The sequence below is a fragment of the Octodon degus genome, unplaced genomic scaffold (assembly GCF_000260255.1).
Source record: "Octodon degus isolate 3935 unplaced genomic scaffold, OctDeg1.0 scaffold00005, whole genome shotgun sequence".
Lineage (NCBI taxonomy): Eukaryota > Metazoa > Chordata > Mammalia > Rodentia > Octodontidae > Octodon > Octodon degus.
This window is the reverse complement of record NW_004524581.1, coordinates 32765328-32782059: the sequence shown is the minus strand read 5'-3', so window position 1 is coordinate 32782059 and position 16732 is coordinate 32765328. Positions and strand designations below refer to the sequence as shown.

The 16732-nt window shown below is 53.6% G+C and overlaps 3 protein-coding genes across 3 annotated transcripts; 1 reads left to right on the top strand and 2 right to left on the bottom strand.

Annotated features, from left to right (window-relative positions):
• Window positions 1-588: 588 nt before the first annotated feature.
• Window positions 589-4375, bottom strand: Lsm2 (LSM2 homolog, U6 small nuclear RNA and mRNA degradation associated). The gene is made up of 5 exons (XM_023721566.1): window positions 4150-4375; window positions 3943-4010; window positions 1238-1268; window positions 1071-1130; window positions 589-973 (listed from the first exon to the last, which is right to left on the bottom strand). Exons 1-5 carry the CDS (start codon window positions 4150-4152, stop codon window positions 848-850), a joined length of 288 nt encoding a protein of 95 aa, XP_023577334.1. The 5' UTR covers window positions 4153-4375; the 3' UTR covers window positions 589-847.
• A 1730-nt stretch (window positions 4376-6105) lies between these two features.
• Window positions 6106-10270, bottom strand: LOC101572977 (heat shock 70 kDa protein 1-like). Its single transcript, XM_004624297.2, has 2 exons — window positions 10188-10270; window positions 6106-8344 (listed from the first exon to the last, which is right to left on the bottom strand). Exon 2 carries the CDS (start codon window positions 8329-8331, stop codon window positions 6400-6402), a length of 1932 nt encoding a protein of 643 aa, XP_004624354.1. The 5' UTR covers window positions 8332-8344; window positions 10188-10270; the 3' UTR covers window positions 6106-6399.
• A 1127-nt stretch (window positions 10271-11397) lies between these two features.
• Window positions 11398-14189, top strand: LOC101572311 (heat shock 70 kDa protein 1). The gene has a single exon (XM_004624295.2). The coding sequence runs from the start codon at window positions 11577-11579 to the stop codon at window positions 13500-13502; it is 1926 nt and encodes a 641-aa protein (XP_004624352.1). The 5' UTR covers window positions 11398-11576; the 3' UTR covers window positions 13503-14189.
• The last annotated feature ends 2543 nt before the right edge of the window (window positions 14190-16732 follow it).

Genomic DNA, 16732 nt, shown 5'->3' with positions numbered 1-16732 from the left:
GCCGCCACGGGCACCCCGCGGGGTCCTCGGGCCGGGCCTGGGTGCGGGCGGGGGGAACCGCGCTGCCGGGGCCACTAGGTGGCGCGCAAGGCCCTCAGGGCTGAGGCTGCGCGCCGGGACCGCGGCGGCGCCGCTAGGGGAGGTGCAGCTGCCCCAGCTCAAACTCCACCAGAGCTTTCACCCCGCGCCTGTATTTATCCTGCACACTGGAAAGGGCCACATGGGGTATGGCGAGAAACCGGGATGCTGAAGCCGTGTGCTGGCGCCGTCATGCCAGCGCTGGGGACGCGGAGGCAGGAGGCCTGCTGCGGGGTCAAGGCCAGCCGGGGCTACACAGTGAGCTCCCATCTCAAATGGTTTTTTGCGTCTCCTAATAGTTACATCAACAGAAGGCCACGCAAGTGCCTCGCAGCGGGCGCAGCGTAACCAAGGGCTCCAACGCCCGCAGCGCTGAGCGGGGGAAGCAGCCCTCCGGCTGGGTAGTCACCTGTAGGCAGGGGCCGCGCGCAGGAGCTGGCCTGGGGGCGGGCCAGGCGACGCGGGGACCAGGGCTATGGGAACTGCACCCCAAAGAGACCACACATCAGACCCAAGTCTGCACACATTTATTCCCGATGCGGGACAGATTCCTCCCGTCCCGGGAACACACTGCCCTGGAATCCCGCAGAAGCCCCCAGCCCTGCGGGCGGGCCGGGAAGGCAGGAGCGGGGCAGGCTGCTTCTCGAAGGACGGCTGCTCCTTGCTACTCTCACACAATCCTTAGAGAAAGAAAAAAGAGAGCAAAACCCCTCTAGTGTCGCGGGAAAGGGGAGGGAGGGCCCCAGCCGAGAGAGCTCGGCCGCGCAGGTCACTGTTTCTGCTGCAGGGCTTCCTTCCGCGCCGCATCCTGCAGCAGCTGTGTGTCCACCTCATCCGCCGGCAGCTGCACGTAGCGGACCACAGAGCCCCGGATGAAGCAGTTCTTCACGGACAGCTGCAGACAGACAGACAACGTGCAAAGCCCTTGTAAAGTCCTCTAGGCCCCAGGGGCCTCCCGCTCTGCAGGAGCGTCCTCCACTGACCCAACTCACCATGTGAGGGTATTTCTCGGGGTCTGTGACACTGATGTCAGTCAGCTTGATGTTGAGATACTAAGGAAAGTGGAGAACACCATCATCACTGATCCTGGGACAGACACGAGGTCCACCCCCTCATTCTCCCTCTCTCCTCCGAGAACAGAGTCCTTGCTGCCTCTTACCTGGTCCACAGAATGGAGGGTTCCACAGATGCTGTCAAGGGCAAGAGGAGGAAGAATAGATTAGCTGACACCAGGTCACACAGAGCCGCCTTCTGGCTAGGGTGGCAAGAGGGATGCAGGTGAGGCCCTGGGGAGGTGAACAGACAGAACCAAGAGGGATCCCTCAGCCCTGGTGGGGGAGAGAGGTGCCAGGATGGTTATTTTAACGCACCTTGCCTACACCAACCCTTTCTACTATGTTTTACTTACAGACAGGTTCTTGTTACACAGTCTAGCCTGGTCGCGAACTGGACATCCTCCTGCCTTAGCTTCTGCAAACAACTTGTTCTTTTTATTTTCCAGGGCTGAGCATGGAACCCAGGGCCTCTGCACTAAGTAACATTCCCACCATCCTCTGCCCCCTTTTTTCCCAATTTTTGAGACAGGATCTCCTAAGCCACTAAGTGGCCCAGGCTGAGCTTGAATTTGTAATCTTCCTGCATCAGTCTCCCAGAGTGTCCAGGCTAAAGGTGTGCGTCACCACCTGGCTAGTATTTGTGATCTTTACAGCCATTTCTCCAAAATAGCTCTCACCATGCAGAGACTTCAAAGTTGTATAACTTGTCCAAGTGTAGAACATATAAACAGGGGCATCAGTCTAGGTCTGACTGAGAATGCTTAGCTATTTTTAAACATTTGCCGCTTTGGGGGCTGGAGAGATGGCTCAGTGGTCTAAAGCACCTACTTAGAACAAGCTTGGCAAAGCATCAAGGGACCGCGGTTCAATCCCCCAGCACCACATGCCAGCCAGCCCCGCCCCCTGGTGGGCTGAGCTGGCGCCTCTCTCTCTCTCTCTCTCTCTCTCTCTCTCTCTCTCTCTCACATAAAAAAAAAAAAAAAAAAAAAAAAAAAAAAAAAATTTAAAATTAAAAAAAAAAAAAAAACATTTGCCGCTTTGGAACCAGAGCCCCAGGTGGAGGTTAGGCAGCTAGCATTATTCCTGGGGGTGCAGGCACAAACCCCGGCCTCTCTGTGACACTACTGAGAATGCTGTGCAGACACCAGTGGTCCTAGACGTGCTGTCTCCTAGATTCCTTACTAGCTGTCAATGGCTTGGGCAATTTCAATCTGACCCCTTCAGATTTGTTGAATTTCACTTCTTTCTTCTCCATGTTCTGTGAATCCCCACTGATCTGCGGAGTTGAACATTTCTGTAATTCCTTTTCTAGTCTGACTTCCACAAGCCAAGGTATCATTACTGTACATCTCAACTCAGGCCAGCCTGCCATAACTGTCTTGTAGGTTATGACCTAGCAGTAAGCACAAGGCCCTGGGTTCAATCCTCAAAACCAAAAAGTCTGTTTTAAATGATTACACTGATGATAGTTTTAAAAATGCCTTTATCTTGCCTAAGGTTAGCAGATTTACCTTGGACTTTTTCTTTCATCTCTTACGCAGGGACTAAAGACCCAGAGCCTCATGCAGGCTAGGGACATATGCCACCACAGACCTAACTACCAACCCTGGGTTCAATTTTTGTGAAACTGTCTTTCAAGTCTCGTTTCTGCCTCAGACCTACTGAGTGTTCCTACCCAATTCCTGCTGCTGCTGAAACACCTCTGACAGCACTCTACTGTCTGCAACAGGCAAATGACTTTCAACTGCATAGGGTAGTGTCATTTCATTCAGTTCCCACGGGAGAATACATTTGGCACCAAAACCTCCATTTTACAATGTACAGGTAGCAGCCAGGAATACAGCTCAGCCATGGAACACCTGCTTGCCAAGTGTGAGGTCCTGAGTTCGATTCCAGGTACTCACATACACACACAAAATAGAATGTACAGATCAGTCAATCCCTCTCCTCCTCATTCTCTGCCATATGAGTGTTTCCCTAGCAAGAAATTACCTCACATGTAAGTCTGGAAGGTACTCCTGGGGAGAAAATACACTGAAACAATCTTTCTAAAAGACAATGAGGGAAAAAAAAAAAAAAAGAGAGTGAATCAGGCAACAAAGGAAGGTATTTTAACCGTCCATTTCAGCCGGACATGGTGATTACGACTGCAATCCCACCACTCAGGAGGCTGAGGCAGGAGGACTGCTGAGCGCTTGAGACCTGTCTGACCTACATAGCGAGACACTGTCTCAAAAACCAAAACACTGGGACGGGAAAGATAGCTCAGTAGAACTAGTAGAATAAACGCTTGCCTGACAAGCGCAAGGGCCTGAGTTCAATCCCTAGTTCTGAAAAAAAAAAAAAAAAAGAGGGAGGAGGGAGAAGGAGGAAAAAATAGTCGGGTATACAGAAAGACTTACGGCGCAGCTGCGCAGGTCCCCAAGTTCTTCACTTGGAGCTACATCGTTCCCCTGCCCCCTTCTTTTTTAAAGATAGGATCTTGCTAAATTGTCTAAGCTGGCCTTTAACTTGCAATCCTCCTGCCTCAGTCTCACTAAGAGCTGGGCACACTCTTTATATACAGACCTTGTATTTTATAATGCAGCATGCCATTCCCCAGCTAATCTTTTTTTTATTTTTATTTTTATTTTTATTTTTTGGCGGAACCAGGGATTGAACTCAGACCCTTGTGCTTGCCAGGTTCCCCAGCTAATCTTAAAGCGGAAGGCACGAGCCATTCATGGCTCTCCCCGACCGGCCAGCACCAGGGCGACAGCGGTTCCCAGCCCCGTCACACACCCACTCCAGACTCTGAACAGCTACCTACCTCAGGTCATTCTTGAGTTCCACGACCACATCCTTGCCCACAAGGGACTTGAAAAAGGAGTAGAAGAGCTATTGGGCGAGAGGGAAAACCATCACGCGGGAAGGGACGGGGACGGGACCCGGCAGGCAGGCAGGCAGGAGCGCCCAGCCGCGCCGCAGCCCGCGCCCGCACCCCGCCGGCGCGCCATTGTGACGTCACGGTACCCACCATGGTGCCGGCCCCGCGCTGTGTGCCGAGCGGGAAGAAAAGGCCCGGTGGCGCCGCTGGCCAGAGCCGGGCCGAAACCGAAGCGCGAGCCCGCGCGTGGGGCGGAGCAGGCTCACGCGGGCGCAGGGGAGACGCAGCGGAACGCGCCCAAGCACGGAGAGAAAGGGCGCCGCAGACTCGTGGCTCGGAGAGCGCGGGCGGGGGAGACCCGACGGGCCGGCGAAGCGGAAGGGGCGGGGCTTCCTCCCAACTTCCGCCCCGGGCGGGTGGTTTCCACTGCGCAGGCGCGGCCGAGCGGCTCGGTGGGCTTAAGCCCTGACTGGTTTGTTTTGTTTTTTTTTTAAATATATTTTCGGGAAGGGTCTCCAGGGTGTTCAGCGGGTCACTACTAGATCGGACTCGTAGTGATCCGCCTGTTTACAGCCTCCCAAGAGCTGGGATTGCGGGAGCCACCATGCCCAGTCTCAATTGCCTTCTCGGCGCGCCCCGGGGGCGGGGCCGGCGGACCCTCCAGGTTTTTACGCCTGATTTTTAGCCAAAGCGTTGAGAAGCTGTCCTGCAAGGTTTTTATGATTGGGACATGCATGCTGTTTTTCTTATACCCTATAACACTTTGAGACCTGTCAGAGACTCCGTATGTGAAAATTACCCTTCGTGCGCCTTTTGAGAATCAAAATTGTGAGTTTCCCCAGATCAGGGACAGTCTTGAGTACAAGTCTTGGTTTTTACCCAAGTTACCACTAAATACATTTCTCCCAGCCATAGGGCCCATGGTGTTTTGTTTTGTTGCTGCTGGGGTAGCAGCCACGGCCTCAAGCGTGCTAAGTGAGTGCACACCACCAGTCTATCTCCTTAGTTTTACAAAGGACCGGCCTGTAAACACCGGTTTACGTGTAGAAAGGACTTCTTCCCCTCCCTCAAGTCCAGGAGACTGGGCGCAGACTTCACACTGACCTCTATCATCAGCCCCTATGGTTTGTTGTTGTTTTTAATTGCTGTCTTTTTGAGATAGGGTCTTGCTATGCAGTTCAGGCTAACCTTGAACTCACTTTGTAACCCAGGTTGGCATACAGTTGGAAGTGATCCTCCTCCCTCAGCCTCCCAGAGTTCTGGGATCACAGGTGTATGTCACTGTACCCAACTAGGGATGATGCTCTTTTTTGGGGGGGAGGGGTACAGGGTCTTGTTATGCAGCTCAGACTTGTAGTGATCCTCCTGTCTCAGCCTCCCTAGTACTGGGATTACAAGTGTGTAATCCCACCCACTCTGGGGCCAGCACAGCACATCCAGGGTTCTGGGGCTGGCACAGCATGCAGTACCAGGGATCGAACTTGGGACCTTGTGTTTGCCAGACAGGCACTTCTGCTACCATGCTATCTCCCCAGCCCTAGGAATGGTGCATTTTAATATTTCCCTTCCGAATAGCATTCCCTTCAATACAAAGGGACACAAATGCACAGTTACCTATATGTCCATACTCATGTCCGTCAGGTTTTTATGAATTGTGAAATAAGTTTAAAAAAATTATGGACTAAGACTGAAAGAGTCCTTCATTTCTCATCTTGCATAAAAGTGCATTGTCAGGGGCTTGCTGTAGAAATATTTTGTGTGTAAAGGATGAAATGCATTGGATATTGATCTGGATGCCAACCAATGACACCAGTACATCCAAGTGTCTGCTCCTATGTCCCAGCTGAGTCCTAAACAGTCCAGATTATAGATGATGATTCATTGTAAGCAGTGGCCACAGCAACAGCTCCATCTGTGCCACAGGTGTCTGAGGACTGAGTATTTTTTGACAATGACCTCATGAAAATCCAAATACTTTCCCCTTGCCAATGTAATCATTCATAAGGAGCTCTCGGAGAACACATGTTCTCCATTATCTGGCCTTTACTTTTCAAAGTACAATATAGCCTAAAGATACCAGAACTAATTGCTGTTAGGAACTTTACTGAGTGACAAATAACCATCCACGCAGGAAGGCGAAAGTTGGTGTGGCTGGAAATAAATGAAACATTCAGAATCACCAGATGTTCAAAGAGAGGCCTAGTTTTCTTTTAAAAATCCATTTCAGATCCACAGACAAGATGTCGGAGTATGAAAGGCTGATTTATGAGACTTAACCATCAGAATCCCAAAGGGGTGGTAACTTAGGTCCAGTTAATTCAAGAATCAGAAGGGTGATTGAGGGGGAAAGGAATAAAATTCACCTAGAAGCACCCTGGAGCCCTCTAGCTCCAGAAGACGTTAATCTACTTCCTCGATGGTCGGGCCTGCCGCGGGCCTTCCGGGCGCAGGTGCGTACCCCGTTGGGCACGCGGGCCCGGTGCACCCCCCCTGGTACAGCTTTGTGATGATGGGGCTGCACACCTGTTCCAGCTCCTTCCTCTTGTGATCAAACTCCTCTTTCTCAGCCAGCTGATTGGCCTCCAGCCAGGACAGGGCCTCGTTGCATTTAGTCAGTATTTTCTTTTTATCAGACTCACTGATCTTGCCTTTGAGATTGTCATCACTCACCGCACTCTTCATGTTGTAAGCATAGGATTCTAAGGCATTTTTCGCAGCAATTTTCTCCCTTTGACTCTCATCTTCAGCTTTATATTTCTCAGCTTCCAGAACCATGCGCTCGATCTCCTCCTTGCTCAGGCGGCCCTTGTCGTTGGTGATGGTGATCTTGTTGGCCTTCCCGGTGCTCTTGTCGGTAGCTGTGACATTGAGGATACCATTAGCATCAATATCGAAGGTGACCTCGATCTGAGGAACCCCCCTGGGGGCAGGGGGTATTCCGGTCAGGTCAAAGCGGCCCAGCAGGTTGTTGTCCTTCGTCATGGCGCGCTCGCCCTCGTACACCTGGATCAGCACCCCGGGCTGGTTGTCCGAGTAGGTGGTGAAGATCTGCGTCTGCTTGGTGGGGATGGTGGAGTTGCGCTTGATCAGGACGGTCATCACGCCTCCGGCCGTCTCCAATCCCAGAGACAGGGGGGCCACGTCCAACAAGAGCAGATCCTGTACCTTTTCGGACTTGTCGCCCATCAAAATAGCTGCCTGAACTGCGGCCCCGTAGGCCACCGCCTCGTCGGGGTTGATGCTCTTGTTGAGGTCGCGCCCGTTAAAATAGTCCTGAAGCAGTCTCTGTACCTTGGGGATGCGCGTGGAGCCGCCTACTAAAACAATGTCATGGATCTTAGCCTTGTCCATCTTGGCATCCCGAAGAGCCTTCTCCACGGGCTCCAGGGTGCCCCTGAACAGGTCTGCACACAGCTCCTCAAAACGAGCTCTGGTGATGGATGTGTAGAAGTCAACACCGTCATAAAGGGAATCAATTTCCAGGTTGGCCTGCGTACTGGACGACAGCGTCCTCTTGGCGCGCTCACAGGCCGTGCGCAGCCGCCTCACGGCCCGCTTGTTCTGGCTGATGTCCTTCTTGTGCTTCCTCTTGAACTCCTCCACGAAATGGCTGACGAGCCGGTTGTCAAAGTCCTCCCCGCCCAGGTGCGTGTCCCCCGCCGTGGCCTTCACCTCGAAGATGCCATCGTCGATGGTCAGGACCGACACATCGAAGGTGCCCCCGCCCAGGTCAAAGATGAGCACATGTCTCTCTCCCTGACCTGCTTTATCCAAACCATAGGCAATAGCAGCAGCTGTGGGCTCATTGATGATTCTGAGCACGTTGAGTCCTGCAATCACACCTGCATCCTTGGTGGCCTGGCGCTGAGAATCATTGAAATATGCTGGCACAGTGATCACGGCATTGGTGACAGGATGGCCCAGAAAGGCCTCTGCAGTCTCCTTCATCTTGGTCAATACCATTGAAGAGATCTCCTCAGGGTAGAAAGCCCTGTTCTCGCCTTTATAGGACACCACCACCTTGGGCTTGCCGCCTTCATTGATCACTTGAAAAGGCCAAAGTTTCATATCTGACTGCACAACAGGATCATTAAACTTGCGGCCGATCAGCCGCTTGGCGTCAAAGACGGTGTTCTGGGGATTCATGGCCACCTGGTTCTTGGCCGCATCCCCGATCAGCCGCTCGGTGTCGGTGAACGCCACGTAGCTGGGGGTGGTGCGGTTGCCCTGGTCGTTGGCGATGATCTCCACCTTGCCGTGCTGGAACACCCCCACGCACGAGTAGGTGGTGCCCAGGTCGATGCCGATCGCCATCCCCTTGGCAGTAGCCATGTTTGTCCGAGGCCTGTGCAGAAAGAATGAAATACATTCTCAAAAAGTGCTTTTTAATATTCTTTTTTACTAAATAGCAAGTGATTTTATGATAAGATATACTGATCCACTTCCAAAGGCAAGAATATAAATAGGGGAATAAACGCACCAATGGCTTATTGCTCTTTTAAGACAGGAGGAAGCCCTACCTGAAAAGCTGGCAGAAGTTTTTGGTGAAACTGGAGACTGAACTCAGGGCCTTCACTCTAAACTATAACTCCAGCTCTTTTGTGTTTGGCTTTTTATTTTTTTTAAGACAGGGTTTCACTAGCTTGCTAAATTGCCCCGGCTGAGTCTCAACATACAGTCCTCCTTCCTCAGCCTCCAGGAGTACTGAGATCACTGACATGCGCTGTGATGCCTGACTTGGCCTGGAATTTGTGTCCTTCCTGCTTCAGCCTCCTGAGCAGCTGGGATTACAGGCATGAGTCGCCGCGTACACCTTGTTTCACTGTGACTCAATTTGTTCACTTACAGTTCCGGGGTTCGAGCCCACATCCTTCTGCTGCCTATGTCCCCATGAGCTACCCTGCCAGCGCTGTAGCTTCCCTAGGGCAGGGATCAGGGCACAGATCCTAAGATCCGTGCACTATTTGCACGTCCAGGTGTAAGCATGTGTTCAGCACACTCCCAGCCACTGCAGGGTTTCCTCAGGTGCCCGTGGACGTCACACTGGGAGAGGCTGATGGCAGTGTAGAACAGAGGCACAGTCCCTGCCTGTCCCATCTTCTCCACAGATGAGGCTGAGGCCCTGAAGTCAGCAATGACCTTAGTTTATATTCATCCTGAGCTTGCACAACTGGAGTGCATTTCTTTCTTTTTTTTCTTCAGTACTGGGGATCAAACTCATAACCTTGCGCTTTTCAAGCAGGCTCTTATGCCACTGAGCTATGTCCCCTGCCCTCAGAGTACATCTCGTAATGATGCTTTAAATGAAGCTTTCAAACATTGCCAGACATATTCTGAGGGACACCTTCCATGAAGCTGGGGCTCTTGGCCTTCAGGCGCTGGAGGCACTGCTTGCTTCAATTCTTTTTCCTGAGGGGCCAGCCAAATAGCTCAGCAGATTAAAGTGCCTACAAGCAGGCGCAGGGGCTGGGGTTCCATCCCCAGGCCTGCCCCCTGGGGGTGTGCTGAGATTGAGACTGGGCGTGGTGGTCTTGGGAGGCTGTAAACAGGCGGATCACTAGGAGCCTGATCTAATAGTGAGACCCTGAACACCCTGTAGACCCTTCCCTAAAATACAACCCCCCCCCAAAAAAAAGACCAGTATTCTCAACTACCCAAAAGGGAGCCGGGCATGTACTGTTCTCACCTCTCACAAGGCCTGATACAAATGTCTGTTTTATTGTAGGGTCATGCCCTGCTCCTGCTGAAATAAGATCGCGTTCCTCTGTGGAGAGACACTAATCTCAACTCTTGGGCACTTGCGAGATTGCCTCCTTCCTTACTCCTCCACTGTCTCAGGGATCCTCGAGTCAGGCCAGTTTGAAGACGGCCCCTTAGCAACTCCAGGAAGCTCTATCACGTTTTAGAGTGATAGATTCTATGTCCTTTCCTTCTATACCACTCTGCTAACTGGACCAGTGACACGCGCTGGAAGGGCTTGGGGTTCCCGCACACCTTGTGCCCACCCCAGTGCCGGGTTGCACCGCTAACTCTGAGGATGACCAATACTAGCCACCATCACTCGGGGGTCCCTTGCCCTGGTCCGCTAGTGCCCGCATGCTTCAGAATAAAACTTTACAGGCTTTTCCCTAGCCTGCTCGTGGGCTTTGGATTCCTACGCAGTTCTAATCCGAGCCCTCCTGGCTCACCTGTTCACTCGCCGCCTTCGATCCAGTTTGGAAATGTATAGATGCGGAGTCCCTGGACGTGGGAACCCCCTAACTCTCAAAGACCGCGGTGCTGCGCCCCCCACCCCCCACCCGCCCTGCCCCGGACTCTGAGCCTCGGGTGCTGAGCACCGATGCTTAACCGCGGGTGAGGTCAGAAACGCGTCGCCATTGTAACGCAGTGGGGCGGACGAGGCTGCGTCATCGCTGGGCCGCCGCCTTCTCCACCCTGGTTGAAGTCGCCTGGAGAGCCGGCCGGAGCCCGAGGCCACGGGGGCGGGGCACTGGGGACGCCTTAAACATCACTTCTGTGAAAACGCAGCGACTCTCACGCAGATTTACCATTCACATGAAGTTTGTTTGGGCTTGTGTATGTATGTATGTATGTATGTATGTATGTATTTTTGCGGAACCGGGGATTGAACTCAGGCCCTTGCACTTGCCAGGCAAGCGCTTATTCCACTGAGCTATCTCCCTGGGCCCCAGGCTTTTTTTTTTTTTTTTTTTTTTTTTTTGAGAAGAATCGCTGTGCAGTTGAGGCTGCTTCTGAACTCACGACGTAGCCCTGGATGGCTTCGAACTGGCCGCCATTCTTCAGCCGCCGCCTTCCCGGAGTTGTGATTACAGATGTGCGCAACCACTGCCGGCCCACCGTGTAAAGTTAAAGTTGATTTTTTAAAAACACTCTATGGCAGTTTCTCCGTGTATTGCTCAAGCAGCGCGGTCGCCTCTCTCGCTCAGGCCAGACAAACTGGGCTCTGGCCACCACTAACCCACCTGCCGGGGTCCGCACTGTCACGGACACCAGCCCACCCAAACCACCAAACGCCTTCAGCCCAGAGCCTCCAACAGCCCCACCAGCCGGGCGCCGACCCCTCCACCCCGCCGCAAACGCTCCCCGGGCCGCCAGGTTGCTATGGAGACCGAGGCGCCCAGCGCGGACCCGCCCCTTCCCCGCCGCGCCCGGCCCCTCCCAACAGGCTCTGTCCACTCCTGCAAACCCCAGAAACGTCTAGAGAGTTCGGGGGAAGGGGCGGAAACCTCGCCTCTGGTTGGTCCAAGGAGGACGGGGGCAGAACCCGAGGAGAAATCCCTAGAACCTTCGCGGACCGCCAGCCCCGCTGCGGCCGGGGATTGGCCGGGAAGCGGGTAGGCGGGGCTCGGAAAAGACTCATAAAAGTGCCGCGCGCGGCTCGCCGCACCACACTCCGCCCTCGCAGCGGCCGCGTCCAGAGGAGGCTTTTCCCCCGAGCGAGCGCCCCGCGGACGGCTTCGGGACCCAGCCCTCGCCGAGCAGTGAGCGTCTCGTCCAGCGCGCCTGTCGACTGCAGCGTGAAGCCGAGCGGAGAGAGAGAGCGAGCAGGCGGCGACATGGCCAAGAACACGGCGATCGGCATCGACCTGGGCACCACCTACTCGTGCGTGGGGGTGTTCCAGCACGGCAAGGTGGAGATCATCGCCAACGACCAGGGCAACCGCACCACCCCCAGCTACGTGGCGTTCACCGACACCGAGCGGCTGATCGGGGATGCGGCCAAGAACCAGGTGGCGCTGAACCCGCAGAACACGGTGTTTGACGCCAAGCGGCTGATCGGCCGCAAGTTCGGCGACCCGGTGGTGCAGTCGGACATGAAGCACTGGCCCTTCCACGTGATCGGCGAGGGCGACAAGCCCAAGGTGCAGGTGAGCTACAAGGGGGAGACGAAGGCCTTCTACCCCGAGGAGATCTCGTCGATGGTGCTGACGAAGATGAAGGAGATCGCCGAGGCGTACCTGGGCTGCCCGGTGAGCAACGCGGTGATCACCGTGCCCGCCTACTTCAACGACTCGCAGCGGCAGGCCACGAAGGACGCGGGCGTGATCGCGGGGCTGAACGTGCTGCGCATCATCAACGAGCCCACGGCGGCCGCCATCGCCTACGGCCTGGACCGCACGGGCAAGGGGGAGCGCAACGTGCTCATCTTCGACCTGGGCGGGGGCACCTTCGACGTGTCGGTCCTGACCATCGACGACGGCATCTTCGAGGTGAAGGCCACGGCGGGGGACACGCACCTGGGCGGGGAGGACTTCGACAACCGGCTGGTGAACCACTTCGTGGAGGAGTTCAGGAGGAAGCACAAGAAGGACATCAGCCAGAACAAGCGCGCCGTGAGGCGGCTGCGCACGGCCTGCGAGCGCGCCAAGAGGACGCTGTCGTCCAGCACGCAGGCCAGCCTGGAGATCGACTCGCTGTTCGAGGGCGTCGACTTCTACACATCCATCACGCGCGCGCGCTTCGAGGAGCTGTGCTCCGACCTGTTCCGCGGCACCCTGGAGCCCGTGGAGAAGGCGCTGCGCGACGCCAAGATGGACAAGGCGCAGATCCACGACCTGGTGCTGGTGGGCGGCTCCACGCGCATCCCCAAGGTGCAGAAGCTGCTGCAGGACTTCTTCAACGGGCGCGACCTCAACAAGAGCATCAACCCCGACGAGGCGGTGGCCTACGGGGCGGCGGTGCAGGCGGCCATCCTGATGGGGGACAAGTCGGAGAACGTGCAGGACCTGCTGCTGCTCGACGTGGCGCCGCTGTCGCTGGGGCTGGAGACGGCGGGCGGCGTGATGACGGCCCTGATCAAGCGCAACTCCACCATCCCCACCAAGCAGACGCAGATCTTCACCACCTACTCGGACAACCAGCCCGGGGTGCTGATCCAGGTGTACGAGGGCGAGCGCGCCATGACGAAGGACAACAACCTGCTGGGCCGCTTCGAGCTCAGCGGCATCCCGCCGGCGCCGCGCGGCGTGCCCCAGATCGAGGTGACCTTCGACATCGACGCCAACGGCATCCTCAACGTCACGGCCACCGACAAGAGCACCGGCAAGGCCAACAAGATCACCATCACCAATGACAAGGGCCGCCTGAGCAAGGAGGAGATCGAGCGCATGGTGCAGGAGGCCGAGAGGTACAAGGCGGAGGACGAGGTGCAGCGCGAGCGCGTGGCGGCCAAGAACGCGCTCGAGTCCTACGCCTTCAACATGAAGAGCGCCGTGGAGGACGAGGGCCTCAAGGGCAAGATCAGCGAGGCGGACAAGAAGAGGGTGCTGGACAAGTGCCAGGAGGTCATCTCCTGGCTCGACTCCAACAGCCTGGCCGACAAGGACGAGTTCGAGCACAAGAGGAAGGAGCTGGAGCAGGTGTGTAGCCCCATCATCAGCGGACTGTACCAGGGCGCGGGTGGCCCCGGGCCGGGCGGCTTCGGGGCGCAGGCGCCCAAGGGCGGCTCTGGCTCCGGCCCCACCATCGAGGAGGTGGATTAGCCGCCCTGGGAACCCAGCGGTCCTTTGGGCCGACCCCTTCCTCCTGGGCCCCTGCCGGCTTTCTGTGTTGTGTAACTGAGGCCCATGCCTTCAGTGTGTCGGTCCTGAAGTGAAGTCACCGCCTGGCGGGCTGAGGCGCTAGCTCTTGCATTTTTGTGGTTTCTAAGTCTTGTTATTTAGGTTAAGTGCAAGTGTTGTAAGGTGGTTTTATTTTCTTCCCTCCAACTAATCAGTGCTGCCACCTTGTGTACAGTTTTTTTTTCCTTGGACTAGGGGGAAAGTCACGCTAATTATGGTTTGTAATTTAATGACTAAAATGTTTAAAAATATCAGTATACATATGCAGCAGGCTTGGGTGGCATGGGCACTTTGTGTTGTCCCTGCTCCAGAGGGTTTGAGCCTGCCGCTGCTGTTGAGACTGTATATTATTAGACCATTACATTCATAGGCCTTGCTTGTGTTGTACATGTTTGGGGCTCGAGTGTCATTTTCCTTATATTGCCTGTTTGTGTGTAAAGTTAAGCTGCATATTTTGTTTTTAAGCTGTGGAACTTGCTATCTTTCAACATTTGTAATTTGCAGACAAGTTTATACTGTCGCATTTTGTCGGGGTTTTTTTGGGGGGTACTGTGCATCCAAGCTAGTCGTTTTTATTGGTCATATTAAAATAAACAAACTTTAAAATAATTTGCCTCTGCTTATTTTTAAACTTCAAGATGAGAGGTTCGTGCACAGGTTGTATTAAGACTTCTAAAACGTAAGTGTAAGGTAAGGCAGGGATTTGGACAAGTCAGGCCATATTGCATTCCAATCCGCTTGTGTTAGCCTAATGAAGTCCTTGACTCACAACCACCCCCTAGCCCACTGCCACCCAGGGCTAGGAATGTGGCTCTGTGTAGATGGCTTCCTAGCCACGGGAGGGCCAGTCAAGGCCTAAGAGGCAGGGGAGGGGGAAAGAAAGAACCTGACTGCCCCAGCCCTGCAAAGCAGACACCTGACTGCCTTCAGGAAGGTGAAGATGTGGCCCACATGAATGGTTAGATGGAGGTGTGGGGAGGGGTGAGGGTAAGGGGGTGTCCCTAGGGACTAAGAATTGACAGTGCGCTGGTGTGGGCACAAGCTCTGGCTTCCGGAGTTAGCATTCTTTCAAGTGCTTTTAGTCTCCCCAACCAGGGATTGAACTCAGTCCCTTGAGCTTGCCAAGGGCAAGCTTATTCCACTAAGCCATCTCCCTGGCCCCTCACGTGCTTTTAACTACTGATTACTAGTTTTCATCTCTGCAGGTGAAGTTGTAGCTGATGCTTTTGGTTTAGTTATAACCAAAAAGAAACAAGTAGAAACGCCGGGGCGGCCAAATAGCTCAGTGTATTAAAGCGCAGGCGCAGGGGCCGGGGGTTCCCCAGGCCTGCCGTGGGGGGTGGGGGGGACCCTGGGCGTCGCTGAGATGGCAAGATAAGCGCCTGTAATCCCAGCACTTGGGAGGCTGTAAACAGGAGGATCACTACCAGGCCGATCTACACAGTGAGACTCTAGACCCTGTACTAAATACAGAAAAGAACTGCCGCTCCCACCTGAGAATATAGCTCCTCAGTAGCAGAACACTTTGCTGGGGCCTGCTGTGTGTTACTATTTGCTGATCTACATTTTCTAAGGTTTTGCTGACTTAACAGTTGAACATTAGGGAAACTTAAAAGTTACCAGCTTAACTAAAGCTACTTGAAGGTTAGGAAAAAGCTCACTGGTTCAGCAAAGATGTTGAAGCTGGGTTCCAGCTCCGCTTAAGGTTTTTGCCACACAGTCCTAACTCCACCTGGGTTTGTTGATGTGCGTCTTAGGCTGCATCTGTACCCTAGGTTTTGTAGTCATTTATACCCTTTTGCCTTATAATTCTAAACAACTGCGCCAAATACACCAGAATGATGGGGGGCCGGGGAGATGGCTCAGTAGAATAAGCGCTTGCCTGGCAGGCACAAGGGCCTGAGTTCAACTTCTGGTTCTGCCAGGGGGAAAAAAAAGGCTAAAAGTTTAGGATTTGTGCCAGGCCTTCTATCTCAGTACTGGGAGGCTCAGACTAGAGGATTAACAGTTTAGGCCACCCTGGACTGTATAGTACTTTTTCTTTCTTTCTTTCTTCCTTTTTTTTTTTTTTGGTGGAACCAGGGATTGAATTTAGACCCTTGCACTTTCCAGAGAAGCACTTATTCTACTGAGCCATCTCCCCAGCCCTGTATAGTACTCTTGAGGCCAGCTGGGGCTACATAATTTAGTTTTTGTTAATTTACAAAAGGGGGAAAATGTACACACAGAATAGCTTGGATAATTGTACTGCTCATTTCTGTTGATCTGTTGAAAGGAGCAGTTAATACTTAAATTCCCCTTTTTAATTTTTTATAACTTTTTTTTTTTTTATTGTGTGTGTGTGTGTGCGTGTGTGTGTGGCCAGCTCAGCCCACCAGGGGGCGGGGTTGGCTGGTATGTGGTGCTGGGGGATTGAACCGCGGTCCCTGTGCTTTGCTTAGCTTAGCTTAGCTTGTTCTAAGTAGGTGCTTTAGACCACTGAGCCATCTCACCAGCCCCTTTTATAACTTTTTGACCAATGTTCATGCTTATATCTGGTAATCTGAACAACTAATTTGTGTTTTTGTTTGGTTTTGCGGTACTGGGGATCAAACTCAGGACCTTGCATTTGCCAGGCGGGTGCATGAGACACTGAGCTACATCCCCAGCCCTCTGAACAACTAGTTTGAAGACAATAATGCACAATATAACAGCCATCTTTTTGTTTTGGTTGTTGTGGTACTGGGGATTGAACTTAGGACCTTGCGCATATCAGGCAGGTGCTTAGGCTGAGCTGTCTCACTCATAACAGCCGTTGATGGAGAAAAACAACCAGAATCAGGAAGACCTGGGTACAGACTCTACTCTCCCGCATGCTTTTCTTTTCTCTCTCTCTCTCTCTCTCTCTCTCTCTCTCTCTCTCTCTCTCTCTCTCTTTTCTTTCTTTCTTCCTTTCTTTCTTTCTTGCGCGCTCTCTCTCCTTCTCCCTCCCTGTCTTTCTTTCTTCTTTCTTTTTTGACTTGGCACCTGCTAGGCAGGTGCTTAAGCTACTGAGCTATCTCCCTGGCCCTGTTTTCTTTTCAAATGACTTAATCACCCCTCAACTTTTTGGAAAACACCTGCTGTACATTTCTCAAGGCTTGAATTGTAGGCTTCTTTCTAGCAGAACACTG